Source organism: Falco cherrug, chromosome 15 (assembly GCF_023634085.1).
Source record: "Falco cherrug isolate bFalChe1 chromosome 15, bFalChe1.pri, whole genome shotgun sequence".
NCBI classification, from domain to species: Eukaryota; Metazoa; Chordata; class Aves; order Falconiformes; family Falconidae; genus Falco; species Falco cherrug.
This window is the reverse complement of record NC_073711.1, coordinates 10,878,707-10,901,248: the sequence shown is the minus strand read 5'-3', so window position 1 is coordinate 10,901,248 and position 22,542 is coordinate 10,878,707. Positions and strand designations below refer to the sequence as shown.

Sequence of the window (22,542 nt, the reverse complement as noted above, 5' to 3'; positions counted from 1 at the left end):
ATGCAGAACTACAGCTGAAGCTGCAGTATCTGGCTGTTGAAATAGTACATTCTTGCTGCACGTAAAAAGTGTTAAAAATAAATAAATTTTCACAGACCATTTCTTTCCACGGGAGTCTACATCAACTCATCTAGTATGCACAGCACACATAAACCCTGATCTTACGCTGATGTCAGACTGCCGTAACCCCTCATGCCTCTAGAGGAATTTCTGTGCTGAGATCAGGATCCAGCCCGATGCTGACCGGGTCATACCCTGCAGTGGTGCCAGGCACAGATCTCCTACTGACATCTCTGGAGGTTTTGGATCAGTGCTAGTGGCAGTCTGTTAAATCCAGGTCAAGTCACCTGAAATGCTCCAGCGTCCTTCTTTCCAAAATGCCCACCAGTTACTATATTTTTATCAGAAAGAACGAGAGAGAACGCAGAGAGTTCCCTGCCAAAGGTTATCTCCAAGTTCATAGTGTGTGTCCTTATGCTGCCACATCCAATAAATCGTTAATGCCGCCTGTTCCAAGCAGGTTCCCTGGGACTGGTTTTGTGGGGCCAGCATGAATTTGTGCAGGCTGCTGCAATACGGACGACAAGCTGGGGACAAGCAGGGCTGGCACCACAGCGCTTTGTGGACATGGCCAGCCTTCAGCTGCTTGTGAAATGATCTTGCAAAGTTCAACTTTCAACTGCTACTGCTGTTTTCAAGAACAAAAGAGACACAGGCAATCGGAGTCTGCTCAGCAAGGACAAAGCTTACCCGGAGCAGCAGGCACCTCCTCAAAGTCCTCTGCGGTGGCTTGGAATGCCCCACAGAAGGGTAAGGGATGCTCTGCTCCTCTCAGCCTCCTGCAGAGCACTAATACTGGGTGCTGGGGCCCACTGAAAGAAACATCCCGGGGTTTTTGACTAGGTGGATGTTCATGCTCACACAGAAGGAGCTTCAACCACTTTGGCCTACCCATGTGGATCAAAATTACTGGGGTGGGGGTGGGTGGGGAGGGGCTGCAGTTTAATGCTGTGGCCTCACAGTAGTCGGGGTGAAGGTAACTTCTGACTCCTCTTATTTGAGATGAAATTTACTCCCAAAAGCTAACACAAGATATTGATAAAGTCCTTCTTAAGCCCTTGAAGATCCACCTCAATTTTGCTATACAACAGCCAGCATGGTTTTACATCACATGGAAATAAACTGGTACATAGCCCATGCTCTTGTACTGGGCACAGTGATGGACTTTGCACCCTTTTATCCCTTTGTAAAGCCAGATGACCCAGGCTAGCAGCAGCAGGATGCCACCACAAAGTGTAATTAATTTCTAGCTTCTCTATTTTTTGGAATAGCAAAATTTATGACAATCATAAAAGCACATTGATAAAACGTAAGCATAAACACCACGACCGAGAAGTTGTTTTGCTGTCATCTCAAGGAATCACCTATTTGCAAAGTACATGGCAATATCAAAGAGCTCTCTATTGATTAAACTTTGAAAATAAAATTGCACCACTTATCATATGCTGTTTGCAAAAACGCCAATCATTATAATACTCACATAAGCATACTGCGTCTCCCCCCTGAACTCATTAAATTTATTACTGAGACTCTATCCTGAGCTGCCTACATGTGGAAAAAAATATCTTTCAGATAACACATTAACATTTATAACCAGTATTTCGAGCTGTGCTTGGTGCCATCTCAAAAGATAAGGGTCTTGTCAGCATTTCCAGTATAAACCTCATTTCAGGGGATGGAGGGAGGGAATGGCAACACTATTTCAGCTATTTTAAATGACACCTGCAAGAAGTCTGACATACAAGTTGTCAATCTAATTATACCTACCTTTCAGAGACAGGTGCATCCTTCATCTCCATATTCAGTTTAAAACATAGTGAAATTCTCAGTACATCATTGTAAACTACCTGGCAAGTGCTACCATTCTGCTTGTGCATACAGCAACCCACACAATTACAATTCTAGATCTAAACCTTCATATTACAAGAGCTTTTAAGGTATGGAACAAAAATGATATGACTACTTTCTCAAAGGTTTATTTGTACTCTACAGAAGAAAGAAAGAGATATGCCAAAAAAATAGCTAACAATACAACAATGAGAGCTTGGTCCGCAACTCATGTTATCAGATGTTCTTGCAACATCAAAATACTAATAATACTGAGTACAAAAGTTAATGACAAAAGCGGTAAAAAATAACAACTAAATATGTTTTTTGGGGGGAGAAATTTGTAGATGTAGCGCACCTGCCTTTCAGCCCAGTTCTACTACAGGTAGAGAGTAAGTTATGATTTACAAAATTACACCCATTAGAGGCTGACGTTAAAGTATTATGTCAAAAGATATTTATATTAGTAAACCCAAATATTATTCAAAATTAGGCAGATGTCATAAGGAAAGCCAGGCTTCAGAAAACCACAACAGCTCTAAAAAAGAAAGTATTGCAGTGCTTATACTTGAGATAATCAGGACCACCAACCAGTTCTTAGCCAAATAGCTATAAAGGAATGATCTCATCCCTATCTAATTCCAAGCACATCAGTATCACCAGCTAAAAATAATAAAGCCAAACACTTTTATCTGCAAAAGCAACAAGATTTCTAGTCAGAAAGCTCAAATGCTAATGAGTTTAGTGGTTGCAAAGCAAAAATATACTGGAGCAAATATGTGCACAAATAACTGGTTTTGCCCACTGTTTTCAAGGGTCCAAGCCACAGTTGATTATCAAAGCTGACTGAACTGTCCTCTTCTCCTTCCAGCTTCACCTGCTGCTCAGTCATGATATGGACATTAAAATCTCCTGCTGTGTAAAGGATTTTATTGCTTTACAGGAAAAAGATTGATACATAGTAATAAAAAAAAAAAAACCACAAAAAAAACAACAACCAAAAATCATATAAAGGATGGGCAGTTATTCATAAATTATATGCTTTGTAATGGAAAGAAATTACATAAGTGTTATGGAATACATACATACACTTTAGACTGAGGCCAAATGTTCACTCCCTCTTGCCAAAGCTGTTCCACTTCACATGGAATCTAATGGACTAGAAAGACACCACACAAGGAACAAGATCTGTGTGTGGCAGTTAGGATGCTGACTATTCAACAAATTCAGGTGTCCCCTGGCATCCCCTAGCATTCAGGCTAGAAGGGAAATGACTGAGCATCTTCAGCATCCTGGACCACAAGAACTATAATATAAAGCAGAAGTATTACCTTAGCTTCTTCCTTTCCTGTTGTCCTTTCAGTTAACGCACCACGTTTGGTGCATTCCTGCTTTGCTTTGAAATGAGTCTGTCAAGACAGAGATGGCTCTGAGAATGCCCGGGAAAACAACTTCAAGACCAGGCAAACTGTAACATTAAGAGTCAAGACATCAAGTAATTTTAAGCACCATCAGAATCTGATCACCCTTGATAGGGGAGGAGAATCTGAGTATGCCTATTTGCTACCTGAGCACTTAAGTCTCCCTATAAAATGTCATATTGGATATTCGAGATTTGCATGTTTTCGTGTTTAACTCCCCAGAGCAGAAGTCAGCTGAAAGCCTGGCCCCGTGAAGTCAAAGGGAGATTTGTCAGCAGCTGAAGTCTAGGTCAGGATTTTATGTATGTTTGTATTGTGCTTTGAGCAATAACAACTCAGGGAGCTACTTCAGATGCCAAATAAATTTTCAGGTTTCCCTGGAGTTTGGAATTCTTTATTCTAAGTGATTCTCCCCAACATATTAATGCAACCACCATTCTCATATGTTCTAATTGTCTCATCAATTTCTTTTCATGCCACTTTGAGTTATACATCATGCTTCAAAGTCATTATTTGTAACCAGCTGCCTTCCACAAAGAGAAATATTATAGGGCATTTTTCAGGTAAATGATTACTGCTCAGAGACAGCAAAGTTTGTGGTTAAAGTGATGTGGAAAAGACTGCAGAAAAGCAGAGAATATTTTTCCTTAGTCAGAAAAAGAAGTCCTTAATTCTCAGGGTCTTAACTTTTCTATCCTTGGAAAACCAAAACAGATACTATTTTTCCTAAAAGCTACATCACTGTTTGTTTGGGGTTTTTTGTTTGTTCCAACTTATTACACCCTGTTTTCAGAGATAAACTGCTTGCTTTTTCAGTGTAATTTCTTCTTTCCTATCAATTCATGCTGGCTTCTTGGCCTGCACTGATCTGAGTGACTAGCCATAAACTAGCTTCACCTCTGACACCAGAAACCACCATCTCAGTCCCACAAGATCCTTTGCACCTCTGTAACATGAAACAGTGAAGTACTCATATTGAACCTATGCAGAAACAAGACCTTGAAACAGCCCTGCAAATAACAGCAAGTCTGATCTGAAGTGAAAACATTTTCAAACCATAGGCTATTCCAGCCCATTACCACTCGATATCGCAGGAGCCTGCAAACAACAAGGCAAATGTTTAAGAACATGTTCCCCGTCCATGCTCCTGACAGGCAGTTGCGTGAGCAGCCAAAACACAGATTTTAAGTTTTGAGCCAAAGTCTGATGTGGATTTTTCTGATAGGTAACAGTGGATGTGCGTGGTGGGTTGACCTTGGCTGGACGCCTAGTGCCAATCAAGCTGCCTTATAACTGCCCTCCTCAGCAGGATCAGGGCAGGGGGAGGGCAGAAAATAAGATGGATAAAATTTCCTACTGGGTCTAGAGGAAGGCAGTTTAATAAATCAAAAGCAAAGGCTGCGCACAGAAAACAAAAGATTTATTCTCTACTTCCCATCAGCAGGCAATGTCCAGCCACTTGCTGGAGCACAAGGCTTCAGTATCTGTAGCAGTCACTCTATAAGACAAATGCTGTAATTAACAAATGCCTCCTCTTCCTTTCTCTTAGCTTTTGTTGCTAAGCAGAGGTCATATGGTATGGACTATCCCTGTGGTCACTTCGGGTCAGCTGTCCTGGCTGTGTCCCCTCCCAAGACCTTGCCCACCCCCAGCCTAGCGGTGATGGGGGCCGTGCTGGAGAGACAGCCGTGATGCTGTGGGAGCGCTGCTCAGCACCAGCCAAAGCACCCTGTGTTATCAGCACCGCTCTAGCCACCAGCACAAGCTCAGCACTGTGAGGGCCACTATGGGGAAAATCAGCTCCATCTCAGCCAGACCCAACCCAATGATGCCAGGCTGCAACCTTTTGTCCGGCTGGGGCATTTCTGAGTCACTTCTGCTGAAGCAGTGGGAAACTGAAATCTCTAATGGCCACCACCTTTCATCAAATCTGGTCCAAACTATTTGTAAAGGGAGGAGATGCTGACTGACAGCCACGCATATACACATACTGTGCACATACATAAAGCACAGTTACATTTCTCCTAGAAACCAAGTAAAAACACAAAAGCCAATGTCCAACTTTTCTTCAGTCGGCAACTGTTTACAAACATCTCATAGAATGAACTTAATGGGAGGAATTTTTGGGAACACATGGAGTCTGAAAAAATGCTGGGTTTTTTTTTCTACTCATCTCATTTTTTTCTGGAGCAGAACCAGAAATGTGACCTCTGTGCATAATGACAACTCAATGACACGGCTCTCAGTCTGAATGTGGAATATGAAATGCTCACTGTGAACTGCTCAAAAATAATCCTCAGTCCATGATTATTCATAGAAATTATTTGGTGAATAATTTCAATTAAATAAATTCAAGGAATCAAGAAAAAAGGCTAAACTAATAGAATACATAATTTATGATGAATAATTCATCTGGAGAAACTCCCCCCCCCAGCATTGCAAAAAGACTGCTCAAGACATAGGGCACTGAAGTCCCACTTAAGCCCTGTTTTCAGGTCTTAACTGGGGGCTTTCGTGATGAATCACTCTGGGCTGGCCCTCTGCCCAGGACTGAATTTCACCCACTGCTCCTGCTCCTTACATATTGCTAGATATGTCATTAGCACAGTGGGGATTTGGATCCTTTCAACTTTACTGCCATAAAAATAATGATATGGAGAGATTTCATTATGTTTCTTTTATTACTAATAAATAAAGGGAAGAAAACTCTCACATCAACCCACCAGACTTTCAACAGTGAACATTCATCATACCCATACATCAACTGCATTAGGCAAATCTGAGCCCCATTACTAAGGCATGTCGATTCAGCAAAGCAAGACGACCTGATAATTTCAACAAGACTGAATTACTAAAAGCACTTGTGTGCACTTGTGCTTGCATGATGGGACATTTTGAGCTAAAAACATTAACAGTATGTAACAAGCAGATTATGACTCTGAGGAAATCTGAAAAATTGCATTTATAAATGGTAGTCGTAAATATTACTGTAGACATTTACCCATTCAAAACGAAAGGAATGAGAAAGCCTTTGCTGTTTTAAGGATGGAAAAAACCATACTGGTTTTTTTTTTTGTTGTTGTTCTTGATGCTCAGCAATGTCATCACAGAATATCTATTATCACGAAGATTCATCTAGCTCTTCCTATCAGAGAAAAAGACCCATTGACATGATGAAACAAAGCACTTCCAAAAATATTTAACCCACTCAATAACATCTGAGTGCACGCTTTTAAGTTAAACATTTGTTCAAAGTTATCCAAATCCCACTGAAATCAGGAGTCCTTCCACTGACACCAAAGGGCTTTGGATCAGACATACTGCCTTGCTGAGGAGGATGAACACATTCATAAATGTCAACCGTCTTACAGTACTTTGCTGGGTTCTATGCTAATAGGAGTGTATGTAGAAGAGGAGGGGAAATTTATTTTTCTATGCAAGAAAGAAAAAAAAGATTGGGCAAAAGCTAAAATAAAGTGCAGTCTTATTTACATATTGGTGAGTCTGTCAGTACCCCCCGTGCACAGCTACCTGGGATGCTTTCTGACAGACAGCTTCTCTACTGCATTTCCTGCTGAAACCAATCTTACTGGTGTTTCAGCTCACAAAATTAACTTATTTGTAAGAAAGTTAGAATCCCACATTAATGATACAAAACAACAGAAACTGATAGTTTCACTGCTGCGTTTTGCACGGCCAGTGTAAAATCATTCTGTGCTGTTACAAAACAATTACCTCAGATACATTAAAACCAATCATGGTGAAGTTTTTTTTCGTAAAAAAATGACATTGTAAATAGACAGTGGGTCCCAAAAATATGTATCCTTGCCCAGGGTCTGTGACCTTGCAGGAGGCAGCAACTGAGGGAAGAATGCATGTTGATTTTAAGTCGTAGTTCATTGCATTCTTTTATTTATACAGTACGTAGTCATGAAGTGCCAGTAAACAATATTCTGAAGGAGACCATGGCTCTCCATATGTTTCAATGGTTGGGGAAAATGGAGCTAAAAAAGTGCATCTGGAAGCCAAGGAAATTCAATACAGGTAATTACTGACTGTCAGAAAAAAGCAGCTCAGCAGACACCACACATCAGAAGGCACTGTCATTCAGGAGTGCCCCTCTGTCCCCAGACCAGCACATCCACCCCCTCTTCTTTCGTGGACACTTCAACACAACCATCTCTGTCCTCTGCCTCTCTCGGGCATGCATTACACCAGCTCGCTGTTGCTGGGCAGCACGGGTGAGCAGGGATGGATGCCAGGGCCATGGAGGGCAAAGCCTGCCAGCTCCTTCCTCCCTGTCTTTCATGCTCACTCTCCTTCACTCATCCCTTGCTCATCCCTTGCCCAAAGAAAGCAAGTGAAAGCCAGAGCCTCCTCTTTCACCCTCCCCTTTACAGCATACTTTCCAGTGCTGCTGGATGAGATAAAACTTGGATTACAAGTAACAATTATTTTGCATACTGCTCACTGCTAAATCTGGAAACTCTTTATTTCCTTAATAATTACTATTAAGTGACGCACAAAAATATCCCACTTATAGTACAGGAAAGATTCCAAAAATGTATATATTCACAGAGGCAGAATGTCTCCGGCTACAAAGAGGCACGGACACACAAACACACAGAGGCATACAGAGAAATATCCCCTTGCAAAGCAAGAATATAGGGTACTTGTTGAATAGTAATGATAATTATCTCAGAACCCTAAAAGCTGACACGGAGGAGGCATCTCATACTATGCAGTTCAGGATCACAGGATAAGGAACTCATGAGATCACTAAATACCTAAATTTACAAAATCCCATTGTTTCATCACATCAGTCACTATGTTTTGTTCACAAAAAACAACATTGGTATATATTTATGCTACCTGAATACATCCCTGCTTACCCACCACCAGCACCCAGGATACTTCGATAGTTTCTAATGATCAGTAAAACTTAAATCATGCCCTCCATCCAATTTGCAGAGATTTTTGCTTAGTTTCTCACTGCATTCTTCTATTTATTCCATGAGACTTAGTAGATATGTTTGTTCCTTTTTCATTTATATACAGACAAACAGATAAACTGATAGGTAAAGATGCATAAGTAGCTTTTAGCATCCATCTGCAGATACAATGTGGAGATAGAAAATGATCTCCACGTTTCCAGACTTACTCTTCTCCTTGATATTTACTCTTACAGAAGGACAACACCATGATGTCCACTAGGCAGGAAGGGTAATTATCTGCACCAAATTTTATGCTTCCTGCTGTGCTCTGGCTGGTTTTTTTTCCCTGCCAGCAGATCGCTGAAGTGATGGCTTGAGGACCATGCAGAGGCCAAGAGCTGCTCTGGTGTATGTACCAGCATGCAACTAACACAGACTATTTGAAGTTGGTTAAGGACGGTATCAGGCAAGTATTTAGTTCATACTTGCTCTGCAGCTGTCTGGGAGTGCCCCCATGGGAAACTGGTACGGGGAAAGGGCTCTTAAGCCAGCAGACAAGGATGTTACAAGGATAAAAATTTCACACTGAAGGTAGCCAGATGCAGAACTGTGAAGAAAGCACATTTTCTTACCTGTGGGAGATGAAAGCTATTGGAACAATTTACCAGACATTATGGTAGATTTTCATCATAGGCAATTGCTAAAATATGCCTGGATATGTTACGGTTTTTCGGGGTTTTTCTTTTTCCTAGGAAGTATGATCTAGTTTAAACAGGAATTAATTCCAATTTAGCTTATGGCCTGGGTTATGCAAGATCTAACAGCCACAATGGTTCCATTAAGTCTTATAATCTAAGTTTATGAATCTGTACTCAGTCTTCATAACTTTGCTCCAAAAAGGAAGATGAGGGAACACAGAAAATTTAGTGATAGGGAAAAAAACCCAAAACCCTCTCAATGCTTACAGATCAGGTGTAACACTGAATTTTCCCAGACCCTCACAGGCTGCTGTATCAACCTGCCTCCTGGCCTTCCATTCCTGGAGGCTCCCAGATAGTCACAGCCTGTAAATGTTCCTGCATTCAACATGCAAAAATAAAAAGGCAGTAAAACAGGTGGGAAAAAAAAAAAAAAAAAAAAAAGCTGTTCTTTTATACTCTGTGTTTTTAATTGAAGGGATTATAAAACACTTCAGGCATGCTGAGAAATCATGACTTTGTTCCTAAATAAAAATCTGTAGCTATTTTTTTTTAAAATCCTTGTTCCTCCTCCTACAACAGTGGTTATTATATGCATGCATTTGCAGTGTAATAGAATCGGTATCATCTCTGTGTCTTATTACTGTTGCAATCCCCTAACATGCTGTTCCTTCCATCCCACATGAATCTGGTAATTACTGCTGAGGCATGCCATGCGTACACTTTCCTTTCCAAGGCAGCATCAGCTGTTACCACAAATACATTTCCTACGTACTAGTAAACACAGGCAAGTGGAACAGTATATGTTGCCCCGTGAGCCAGTTCCAGAACATCATCCTTACTCACCAGAAAGCGGCACGTCACTGAAACTCACGGACATGAAACAAATGTGCACTGTGAGATGAGAGAAAAATGCACCGGACTTACTTCTGCTTTCAGCTTTTGCTGTGTGTTGGAGCGAGCCCTGTGAGTGCTGACAACGCTGTGCAGAGCTGCTCAGGTGAGACGTGCTGAAGGTAGGTTACAGGAGCGTGTGTGTGCCCCTGTGCGTGTGTCAGTGTGGCCAGGGCTGTGTAGGAATATTCTCCCTTCAGGCAAACAGAACAAAAAAATCAACCTGGGTCTACTTTTACCTTCTCTTTTCAGGCTCGTGCCCCTAGACTCTGTTAGAAAGATCTGAAAATAAGATTTCCTATGTTCTGTAACTGGTCTGATTTTGCTACCCGAATACCCTGTCCTAAAGTTTAAAGCGGAAAACAAGCAAAACAATCTCACAGAATCATAATCTGGCTGCTGGTGTATTAGTGTTGTAAAACCCTGATCTGCTACAGACATCTTTCCCGATCTAGCAATTTTTTGCTCCTGAATACAGCTGGATAAAGAGAGTTAGAAACAGAGCAGCAATAAGTGCATTTCAGAACCCCAATCTTGTTGAAATTCATGCAGCACCACACCCAGAGCATGCTCCAGTGTGGGATGCTCCTGCTTTTTCCACAACCTCTCCAATTTTTGATAGGGAAGTTGCAGCTGCTGCAATCCCAAATTCAAACTCCAGCACCCTTCCTGCCCAGCCATGCTGCAAAGGCATCTGCGCTGGCTGCTGCAGGGTGCTCCCCTTTCTAATCCCAAGACCTCCGCAAGAACAGACAATACATCTCTGCTGCTCCTAAAATGTGGGCTCTGGTACTTAATGGCTAAAGAATAACACAAGATGATGGCACCACTTTTGCCAAGTCCAGCACTCTTTTGGCAGCAAACCTCTACGTTCTAAAGACTAAGTGAAGTGAGTAAAGTTCCCTATAAAAATCTGGTTATAGCGCACCCTGCCATATTAGCACTCTAAAACTTAATTGTGGAGTGTTTTGTTGGGGTTTTTTTGGAGAAAAAGTGAACCCGAAGTTTTTACCTTCCAGATAGAGATCAAGAACAGCCATCCTTCCCCATCAAACAGATCTGTGTTCAGTGCATGGTGCTTAAGCAAAGTCACAGTAACCCACATCCAACATCTTGCTCTTTTAAATAGGCAGCCAAACGCTATACCATAGCATCGCAATTTGGCAGCAGGAGTCGTCTAGCCAGTGTGAATGATCACGTTAGCTGTGGCCTGAGCTGCTCAGCCCTCGGGCGAGCTTCCCAGGGCGCGCAGGGATGCAGGCACCCGGCTCCGCTACCTGCCGGCCCGGGCGGGGGGGGCCGCTGAGCTGCCCCAGCGGGCAGGGCCGGGCAGGGCGGTGCGGGAAGGGGCGCGCTGCCGGTGCGGGAAGGGGCGATGCTGCCGCCAGCCCCGGGGGTTGCAGCACCCCTGCCCCGACAGCCGGACCGTGCGGGCGGTGCGGGTGCAAGGTGCGGGGGGTGTGTGCGGGGGCTGTGCATGTGTGCGCGGTGCGGGGGTGGGGGGTGTGCGCGCGGTGCGGGGTGTGCGCGCGGTGCGTGCGCACTCGCCAGCTGGCTTGTGCCGAAGCAGCTGCTCGACTTGCTCTCGATCCCGAGGGCACGGATTTGGGGACTCGGGGCCAAAAATCCTCTCCGGACCCAGGTGAATCCGCTTGTTACCTCACTGCACCGCCCGGCTCCGAGTGCCCGCGCTGTCCTGGGCGCGGCGGCAGGTGCTGGCAGGGCGCTCCCGCGACGAGCCCCCGCGCCGGGAGCGGAGCCGGCTGCGGGAGCCACCGGGGCGGGGGGGAACGGGGGTGGGGGGCTGGGAAAAACGTGTCCCCCCCGCCCCCGGCGTGACGTCAGCGCGGCTCCGTGCGGGGCAGCCGGCAAAAGCGCCGCGCCGCGCCGCGCCCCGCGCAGAGCCGCCCGCCATCCCGCAGCGGCGCCGCCGCCGCTCCTCGCCCCCCGCCCGGCCCAACTTCCCGCCGGGACGGGACCGGACGGGACGGGACGGCGGCGCCGCCGCCTCGCTGGGCTCCTCCTGAGCCGTGAGGCGGGCGATGCCTCTCGCCGCCGGGCGCCTGGCTCCCGGGGCGCGGTGGCGGCTCTCGGCGGCGGCCCCTGCCCCTGCCGCCCCCTCGGGCGCCCCGAGAGCAGGTACGAGCCGGGCAGCGCGGGGGGCGCGGGTAGCGCGGGGCGGCGGCTCCCGGCTGCCGGGAGGGGGCAGGGGGCGGGGGGGGGGGGTGCGTTTATTCCCCCCACCTCGGCTCAAACCGCTGGCGGCGAGCGGGAGCCGGCGACCGGGAGCGGGGCTGCCCCGGGCCCGGAGCCGCGCTGCTAGCGGCCGCCCAGGCGCAGGCGGCGGCTGCAGAGGGGTCAGGGGGGTGTCAGCGCAGGGGGGGCGGTTTTCGGTGAGCTCCCCGACGGCGCTTCCCCCCAGCAGCTCCGCGGGCGCTTCCCGAGAGGAGAAGGATGGGTCTGTGTGTGTGTGGGGGGGATCAGAGGAGTTCTGCAAGTCGCTGCCTTGCCGCCCCCCCTCTGCCCGAAGCCCTGCAACCTGCTTTGCCCTCTCCTCGCAGCCCCCACTCCTGGCTGTTTTCACTGGGGATTTCTTCTTTCTCTCCTGTCTCAAAAGGTTTGACTGTAGGTACCAAAGTGGGGATCGACGGTGCATAAAGATGCTGAAGGGTGTTTGGTTGCTCAGTTTGTTAACAGTGGCTGGGATCTCGCAGACAGAGAGTCGCAAACCTGCCAAAGACATTTGCAGCAAGAGCCGCTGCCCTTGCGAGGAGAAGGAGAACGTGCTGAACATTAATTGTGAAAACAAAGGATTTACAACCGTCAGCCTCCTCCTGCCACCACCATCCAAGATCTACCAGCTGTTTCTCAACGGGAACGCGCTGACCCGCCTGTTCCCCAATGAGTTCGTCAACTACTCCAACGCTGTGACCCTCCACTTGGGCAACAACGACATGCAGGAGATCCGCACGGGGGCCTTCAGCGGCCTCCGCACCCTCAAGAGGCTGCACCTCAATAACAACAAGCTGGAAGTGCTGAAGGAGGACACGTTCCTGGGCCTGGAGAGTCTGGAGTACCTGCAGGCTGATTACAATTACATCAGTGCCATTGAGGCGGGGGCTTTCAGCAAGCTGAACAAGCTCAAAGTGCTGATTCTCAATGACAACCTCCTGCTGTCCCTGCCCAGCAATGTCTTCCGCTTTGTGCTTCTCACTCACCTGGACCTGCGGGGGAACCGGCTGAAGATGATGCCTTTTGCTGGTGTGCTGGAGCACATTGGAGGCATCATGGAAATCCAGCTGGAGGAAAACCCCTGGAACTGCACCTGTGACTTGCTGCCACTCAAGGCCTGGCTAGACACCATCACCGTGTTCGTGGGTGAGATAGTCTGCGAAACCCCCTTCAGGCTCCATGGGAAAGATGTGACCCAGCTCACCAGGCAAGATCTCTGCCCTAGAAAAAGCTCCAGTGATTCAAACCAGAAGGAAAAACACCCTGTCCTCTCAGACCCACACATCTCAAGGCTATCGCCCACAGCCAACTCTGCCATCAGTCCCACCAGAGCCCCAAAAGCCAGCCGGCCACCCAAAACAAGGAACCGCCCCACACCCCGTGTCACTGTGTCAAAAGACAGACAAATATTCGGACCTATCATGGTTTACCAGACAAAGTCTCCTGTGCCCATCACCTGCCCAGCTGGCTGCATCTGCACTTCACAGGGCTCAGACAATGGCTTAAATGTGAACTGCCAAGAGAAAAAGATAAGTAACATCTCTGATCTCCACCCTAGGCCAACCAGTCCAAAGAAACTTTACCTTACCAGTAACTATCTGCAAGTCATTTATAGAACTGATCTTGCAGAGTACAGCTCTCTGGATTTGTTACATCTAGGAAATAACAGAATAGCCGTGATACAAGAAGGTGCCTTTACAAACCTCACAAGTTTACGTAGACTTTATCTTAATGGCAACTACCTTGAGATTCTGTACCCATCTATGTTCCATGGGCTGCACAGCCTGCAATATCTCTACCTAGAGTACAATGTCATTAAGGAGATCCTGCCACGCACCTTTGATGCTCTGAGTAATCTTCACCTGTTATTTCTCAATAACAACCTGCTCAGATCTTTGCCTGATGACGTCTTTGGCAGCACTTCCCTCACCAGACTCAACCTTAGAAACAACCATTTCTCACACCTGCCTGTGAGAGGAGTCTTGGACCAGCTCTCAGCTCTAATTCAGATAGACCTCCAGGAGAACCCCTGGGACTGCACATGTGACATCTTGGGGCTGAGGAACTGGATAGAGCAAGTCACTGACCAGAACAACCAGCAATCGAATCCCCCTGTGGTTATCAACGAAGTCATATGTGAGTCTCCCACCAAACACTCTGGAGAGCATCTGAAATTCCTGAGTAAAGAAGCAATCTGCCCAGAGAACCCCAGCTTGTCAGATTCTTCTCTCCTCTCCATGAACCAGAACACAGATACACCCCATCTCCTTGGTGTCTCGCCCAGCGCCTACCCAGAAATACACACTGAAGTTCCGCTGTCTGTCTTAATTTTGGGCTTGCTGGTTGTGTTTATTTTGTCGGTCTGTTTCGGGGCAGGGCTGTTTGTCTTTGTCCTTAAGCGCCGGAAGGGGGTGCAAAGCATGCCCAGCAGCGCAAACAACTTAGATATAAGTTCGTTTCAGCTCCAGTATGGGTCTTACAACACTGAGACCCATGATAAAACCGAAGGACATGTTTATAACTACATTCCCCCTCCTGTTGGACAGATGTGCCAAAACCCAATCTACATGCAAAAGGAGGGGGATCCAGTTGCCTATTACAGGAATCTCCATGAGTTTAGCTATAGCAATCTTGACCACAAAAAGGAAGATCCCACCAGTCTTGCATTTACAATCAGTGCAGCTGAATTACTGGAAAAGCAGTCCTCTCCAAGGGAACCGGAGCTTCTGTATCAAAATATTGCAGAAAGGGTCAAGGAACTCCCTGCTGGAGGATTAGTTCATTATAACTTTTGCACCTTACCCAAAAGGCAGTTTGCCCCTTCATATGAATCAAGACGCCAAAACCAGGACAGGATAAATAAAACTGTTTTATATGGAACTCCCAGGAAATATTTTGCAGAACAGTCTAAACCTGAGCATCCTTTACTCCAAGGAAAGCTACAAACAGAACCAGACTACCTCGAAGTTCTGGAAAAACAAACTGCAATCAGTCAGCTGTGAGGGGGGAGGTGGGAGACAAAGGAAAATTTTTAAATGATCTCAGCATCACGTTTGATTGAGTCTGACATCTGTGCTGATGTCATCTGTTGCATTCCCAACATTTCCACTTTTTAAATTGGAGAGGGAGTGAGAGAGAAATGGAACCCTTACGGCATAGCAGGGATATGGTGTTGCTTCTGCAACGTTCCCTTTAAGTTATTTCTAGATCTCTCTCCTTTTGACCCTTCTATAGGAACTGTCACTGCAAATGTATGTTTCTGTAATAGATCTTGCAAAATTCTTTTTGATTTGAAAGGGAATGAGGAAAGAGGTCTTTGGGTTTCCTGTTTGTTTGTTTGTTTGTTTTTCTTTTTCTTTTCATTTCAAAGTGGAAACTTAATGTATTATGTAGAAGATCTCCAAAGATCTTTTTTCCTGGACTATGACTTTCTTTTGTAAATAATAATATACAGTACTGCTGTTTCAATTACCAAGTATAGCCACTGGGCGTCACTTTTTTGTGTTAAAGTGCCTTTGCACTTTAAGTACATTATTACTTAATTGTTGCTCTTAGCTTTGATAAATTGATCCTATTTTAATGTGTTGTATTTTTGAAATTAAAAAAAAATTGTAAAATAGATCTATGTCAGCTGCATTGAATTGAAAGGTTTGATTTATAGGAAAGCTGCCCTGCTTTAAATGGATAGTTCTAGGACCTTACAGACTCAAATGTGAGTTATTGGGTATTTTTTCCCTCTAGGTTTGTTTAGAGTGATTTACTGACAGCAACCGAGAGGATTTACCAACAGACTAGAGGTTATCAGATGCTTCAGCTAGGAGTAATAGCTCATTAATAAAAGACGTTTAACACAATGTCATAGTGAATTGAACAATTAATGTCCTTCTTAAAAGATTGCATAGCAGCTCTAACACAGTAATGTTCAGTGGTTTAACATTTTCATACTTAAGAGAACATTATTCATAATATTGTATGCATTAAATTAGGTATTTTTATACAATTTATGACAGTTTATATTTGTAATTTTTTTGGACTGAAATTAACAAGTCCTTTTCCTGCCAGATACTTTTTTTTTTTTTTTTTAATAAGCAGGGATACCAGCAGGGGTCATCCCACACCTCATTAAATTTATTAACATACAGGCAAATGAACCAATGCCAAAGTTAAAATTTGAACCTGGGAGTCTTAAGTCCTCCAAATCAAGGTAGCAGAAATCAGTATATGCATCACACTAACTTCCAGTAGTCTAAATTATGTCGTTTTCAGCAAAAGTAATGTTGCAATAATTCTAACCTACTAGAAAAAACTACTATTAAGTTCAGTATCTTAAATTTTATAAAGTGCTTTAAGTTAACTGAATTCGATTCTCAACATGGGTTTTTTTTAAGCCCATCAGTGAACAAATGCAGTAAGTCTTCTCCTTTCCCATTAACTCAGGCCTCTCTTACTTCAAGCTTTACATTATCACCTTCAGTTTACGTTTCCTTCCTGGAGAATATTAAAACCATTTTTATTAACAAGTAAACAGTCAAACTTTATTAAGTCTTATTAACGTCTAAATAATTTCTAGATGCAAACATTATTGTGCAATTTAAACAATCAGCCCTTATTTACAACAAAAACAGTTTTGTTTTGTCTATTGTAAATCCTTATGCAACTGGGATGGTGATCTGCATATAAAGTAGGCCAGGCTTTTCAATTCCTTATTAAAGCAATTGATGGAGTCTGAAAGAAGCACACTGTTTCCTTTTCATAAATAGGTTACTGCACATAATAATCCTTTATTATCATGCGGAGATTGAAGTGGCCTCTGCTGACTGATTTTTAGAGCTTTACTATAGTTAATAATACCGTATCTACAACTTTGAAAATTTTTCAGCAATAGCATTTGAGCTATAAATAACTACAACCAATGTTCTAATCAGGACTTTGCCAAAAGGAAGTTGCTTTTTATTTAAGAGCTAAGGAGGCTTTGCATGTATATTGCCAGATATCTGAGCCATTCAGTAAACTGTCTTCTGATGATTTATGTGACATCTGAGTACGTTAATATGCTAACATGTCAATTCTTTATGTTTAGAGTCTGTAGCATCTATGGCTGTTCATTAGATCAGGTTTGAAATTGAAGTGCTGCAATGAACTACTGAAGAATCAGCCTTCAAAATGGTCTCACTTCAAGAAGGAGCCAAAACAGTATTACGTTAGTTGAACTTGGAACATTTGACTGGAATAGCATCCTCCGAGTGAGGTACTTGTTTGAAAGCTTCCAGCAGTGATTGTCTTATTATGGTTTCTTTCCCTGGGTAATTAAAAGACTTTATTACTGAAGCCCTAAGAAAAGTAGAAATATTATTTTTAAAGTTAAGTTATTAACTCGTATTGCCTGCAAAAGGAGTGGGATCTTTTATCTGGCACTGTAGCAGCTAGGATATTGTTATTCTCTAGTGAACCAGAACTATTTACAGGTTTTTTGCTCAGAAAAATGCCAATTTTTCCTACAGAAATATTTTCAATTTTCTAGTGTTTGCAGACAACAGAGATAGGGGATTGATTATTTTAGTAACTTTATAGTAACTTTATCTTGTTTATTTTTACTGTTTCATCCTCGGACTCTCAGCATGTTTGCTTTGGTAGCACAGCTGTATTTTACAAAGGTTGCTGTTGCCTTATTTTTCCTTAGCTTTCCTAGTGGAATTTATTTAGTGGCTAGATTTTATTTTGCATCACCATACCAACTGAAAAATCATTATTGCTGTAGATCTTTAACGTTTGTTTTTATACCCTTCAGCTGACATCCGTTAAGCAATTCTTTTCATAGTGTGTCTAGGTGAGAGAGAAGGAGATTTTTTTCAGTTACGCTTAAAGAGATTTTGTTTAACAGGGAAAGTGTGTCGGTAGCTGCTGTGTAGAAGGTCTGTACGTTTCTTTAGCTGTGCAGCCCTGGAAGCTGCTGCTTGTTAGGGGAAAGCTGGTTGCCCGAGTAGTGGCTTGGTAATGAGTCTGAAAAAAATTTTCCTTCATAGTTTGAAAACTTTAACTCTGAAAATTATGTAACCAGGTTAGCAAAGTATTTTTTTTCCAGAGGAAATAGTTTCCTTTCTTCATAAGCTTTCCTTTGTGGAAGTGGACATACTGACCTTTACAGAAACAGTAACAGTGCAACTGAAGCACTGTTAAAACTACGCAGTTATCTCCAGTGAGAATGAGGGGCAGTACGCTTCCAGTGCGTGAATACATTTTTGAAGAGATCTTTCTGTGTAGGCGTGAAGTAAAGTTTATCGATGACTTAGAAACAGGTTTTCAGTAAGTAACTTCAATGGCAAAATGGACAGAGATGCTAACCTTGCACTGCCGTGGCCAGACTGCCCTAGGGTTCCTAGGGAGGCATCTGTCTCCTGGGGTGATGCGGCTTTGCTAGCAACAGAAAACACCCCGAAGATGATGGGTTAAGTGCCTTCCCTTTTTCTGCCCACAAACCAAATGCAGCTTTTTGCAAAAGGGTATGCACTTTCTGTCTGGGTTCTCAAGTCTGCTGCGGAGCTACTCCAAAAGCCCACTGGTAGTCCTTTCTGCAGTCTCTTTTCCATCAGATTTCACCCTTTCAGGTTCCAGCATTTGCTCAGTTCCTACCTCACCTCTATTATCTGCTTCCCAAGCCCTCACCGTGTAATGCCCCAGCCCTTCCTTTCATATTTGTCCCCTTGGGCTCTCCTTTTCTTCCCTAGCTGGCTCTGGAGGACTTATTTCAGCCTTGAAGGGAACTGATGTCCCTGCTGCACTGAGAGCTCAGCCCTTACCCCCTCCCGTGGCATTGCTGAGTAGCCCCAAGGCACCTGATGCCAGCGGAATTCCTGGGGGCCACACTGGAGGAAGGTCTACATAGCTGTTCCCTCTTCCACTCCTTAAGCAGAGGAGAGAAGTGTAAGATCAAATAGTGTTTCAGCTTCCACGTAGGATTCCCTGTGTGCCAACCCTGGCTATGCAAGCAGTGTTTTTGAGTAAGAACCAACAGATGAGCTATCTGAAACTACTGGCATCACATCACACTTTCCTGTAATTTCAGCAAGTTGTCTTCAGAATGGGTTAATCTTGCCAAAATTAGCTAATAAAATTCAAGACTCAAACTGGTTGTGTTTGGTCTCCGGAGTACATAGCAAAACCCAGGCCATCCAAAGGTGATTTATTCCCTCCCAATACATATGGCATGAAATGGGCTACAGATATGCCTGCTTGTCTCCAGTAAATGTAGAGAGGATAGATGATGAGCACTGATTAGATGGTTAATTCTCACATAGCTGCAGTCAGCCCAGCCTGATCGCTTTCTAGCACACCCACAGGCAACACACATTCTCCACTGAGTATCTGCTAGTCTCTAGCCCAAGACATTTCCATTCTGTCCAAGAGAGGAATGTTCCCCATGGAGTTTATAGTCTGCTTCAGTCAAAGGCACTGGCTTTTTACACCACCTTCTTGTGCTAACAGAGAGCTATACAGTAGGGTTTAGTTTGGTTTGGTTTTCTTCCCATCAGCCCTTGAGTTTCTAAAACAAATATCAAACTTCTTAAAGTTAGAAGCTGTAATTAGTAGGGTCAAAATAAGGATACCAACAAGCTAAATTGCCTAAATAAAAGTCTTAAAGAATAGTGATGTTGTATAGGAATACAAATGCCATAATTTTAAACTGCTCATGAGTGAAATAAGATACTGAAGATGTTAATGAAACTTCTTAGGCTTTTACAGGCTAATCACTGATACAGTTTGTGATTTTTCACATAACTGTTTTTGCAGATGGTAAATGTCATTTAACAGAGAGAGAAGGAAAAAAACCCCCACTATTTCCCAAAGTCCCTCCCCCCACTGTACAACTTCAAACCAACAGAGAAATTAACTTACGCAGATGATGTGGCATTTCTTGTATTTTTCCCTTCACTTTGAAAAAGTGTTCTGTACTAGAAGTACAGAAGTTATTCTTTTGTAGGAGGATCATTAAGTCTGTTTGGATTATCGATCTTATAGCTTTTCTGGGCACAAGGCCAATCATTTTGACTAAGGTTTTTAATCCTAGTTAATGAAGGAGGTGGATTAATGAGAAGGTTTTTGGGTTTTTTTGTTATTGGAGGGTTAGTTGAATTTTTTTAACCGGTAGATTGACATGTTTATGAATACAGATGAATGGATCATTTGAATGAAAGAAATGTTGGAACTGCATTCGGAGATGCAGTCATTCTAAAGACCAAGTGGACTCAAGAGTATGAGTGAAGTTTGAAAAACAAGACATCATAACACTGGTTTTCTTCCTGAGCTCATAAACACAGAGGGCCCCCATTTGAGTACAGCAGCGGCTTTTGTTGCATGCTGTTAACACTTGGAGGGATGAAATTAGAGGCCAGGTGCACCTCCGTTATCTTTAAGGATGTTCAGGTAACTGAAGTGTTCAGAATTTGGTTCTTATCTGATTGTTGCCCTATTTGTGCATGCATTTATATTACCACTGCAGTGGTAATGCAGTATGCTTGAAAAAGTAATCAAGGTAAAGTTTGGAAGAGTAGAGCTAGTAGCAATATTTCCTAAACTTTTTTATCTCTATTTTTTTTAAAATACAATGAATTAACCATATGTGTAATGAACACCATAGTCTTTTAATTTATAAAGTCCTTTGTAAAAGGTAACTTTTCAGCAAACTGTTCACAAAACCAAAAATATCAAAAAATATATATGCAGTTGGTTAAAAATCGAGAGGAACGCAAAACATTGCTGCTGATCTTAAAAAGGAAGGTGGCACTACCATTTAGAAATGGAGATAATGTAAATCCATATTCGCAGTAACAGAAATTACACCAACATTACAAAGTGTCTGCAATATGGCATCAGGATTCTTTATGGCAACAGGACAAGTATAGATTTGCATCTTAGCAACAAAGATTCCTTGTATTTTCTTTTCTTGCCCTGCATGTGCATTGCTTCCCAGAGCCAGAAGTGTTCAGCACCAGTTATCTTCTGAGTCGGAGGCAGTACAGCCATTTTAAGAATGCTATCTGCATTGGGAAAGGCACAGCTAATGTATATAGACCTGTTGCAGTTATCTCCTCTTGAGATAAGACCTATTTCCATTAAAAAGCTTAGAAAAAAATCCCCTTGACATCACTGATAATATGACAGAGTCTATTTTAAGACATCTTGATTTTTGTTCTGAGAGCCTCTCATGTGAGAGGCAGAAGAATTGTAGTTGAGGCAGTTTTTTCACATGATAAAAACTTTTTTTCCTTCTCCCCAGGGATTTGTTACTGACTTGGTACATGCCAGTATCTTAGCTGGACAGCTAAAATGAACAGAAAATGTTGAAACCACTGTGAAAATGTAATAACTACATAAATTCTCTTCTAATCGCAAAAGAACAAACAATATAATACTGAAGCAAAGCTGTCAGAGAGGCTTTTAAAGGTGTCAGTGTATAGTCAAATCTGAGCGATCTGGGTGTGGATGCAGAGTACCATTTTTAGCTTTACACCTGAGAGGCTTCAGCAGCATCCCCTGGGACTGACACCAGTGACAACAATCTCACCGAGCAAGGGCAGTCACTGAATGCACCGAAGTGTGAGCGGCAGAGGAGAGAGAAAAATGGTTATGTCCTCTCACCATCACCTAAAAAGCCATTTGGGAGTTTTCCAGACTGAACGCTCACTAACATAAATCTGAAGTCAGCACACACCAAGTTTATACCTGAGCCACTAAGTATCAGTTTTTCAGTAATGTTTGAGTATTCCATGCTGTGACCTTTTGGCTTGAAGCACGGCCCGGATCTTAACTGCCATCACATCTCCTGTTCCTGGGAGGGTGAGGTTTTGCTTGGAATCTCAAGTTTCTTATATCTCTGCTAAATTTTAATCCTTGATTATTCCTGACCATATTCTTGCCATGGTGGGCAAATGGAATATGTTTGGCTAAGTCTTTGTTTTTCCTTTATCTTTTTTCACAAATAGCCAAGTTCCTCGAGTACCAGGGCAGCTGAGACTTGAACCGCTCAGAAGTGTTTCAGAAACTCAATGATCCACTCAAGCAAGCAAAGCTTTACTGCTCCCATCATATCTGCTGTGTTCTGCTGAACTGTTGCTTCTATTCAAATGTATTCTAACTTGAAACACATACGCAGTAATAAGAATGTGTGGAAAACCTTATAATATTCAGCTTACATGCTTACTTACAATAGAAAAAAGAGGGGGTTAGAGGTTGGAAAAAGCCTTTCAAATTTCCTGGGCTTTTTTTCTGAAGGTTTCAGAGGGATTTATGATGATTATTAGTGAATCAAAAGGAAATCTAAAAACCTGGTGGTGGTGGTGGTGCGGGGGGGGGGGGGGGTTGGTTGTCTTCTTATGCAAGATAGTGGGGGGGAGGGGAAGGGGCGGGAGGGGAAGTTAGATTATAATTGTTTTAGCTGTCAGGATGTTTTTAAAGGAGACTTATCAGAAAGCTAAAAGA

At 43.5% G+C, this 22,542-nt stretch overlaps 1 protein-coding gene across 1 annotated transcript; it reads left to right on the top strand.

Moving 5' to 3' along the window:
- The first annotated feature begins 11,692 nt into the window (after positions 1-11,692).
- Positions 11,693-15,691, top strand: SLITRK2 (SLIT and NTRK like family member 2). Its single transcript, XM_055727758.1, has 2 exons — positions 11,693-11,973; positions 12,452-15,691. The coding sequence occupies exon 2, from the start codon at positions 12,495-12,497 to the stop codon at positions 15,066-15,068; it is 2,574 nt and encodes an 857-aa protein (XP_055583733.1). The 5' UTR covers positions 11,693-11,973; positions 12,452-12,494; the 3' UTR covers positions 15,069-15,691.
- Positions 15,692-22,542: the final 6,851 nt, after the last annotated feature.

Bases quoted from the DNA above. Each gene is read 5' to 3' on its own strand.
- SLITRK2 (XM_055727758.1), top strand. From the start codon at position 12,495: ATGCTGAAGGGTGTTTGGTTGCTCAGTTTGTTAACAGTGGCTGGGATC.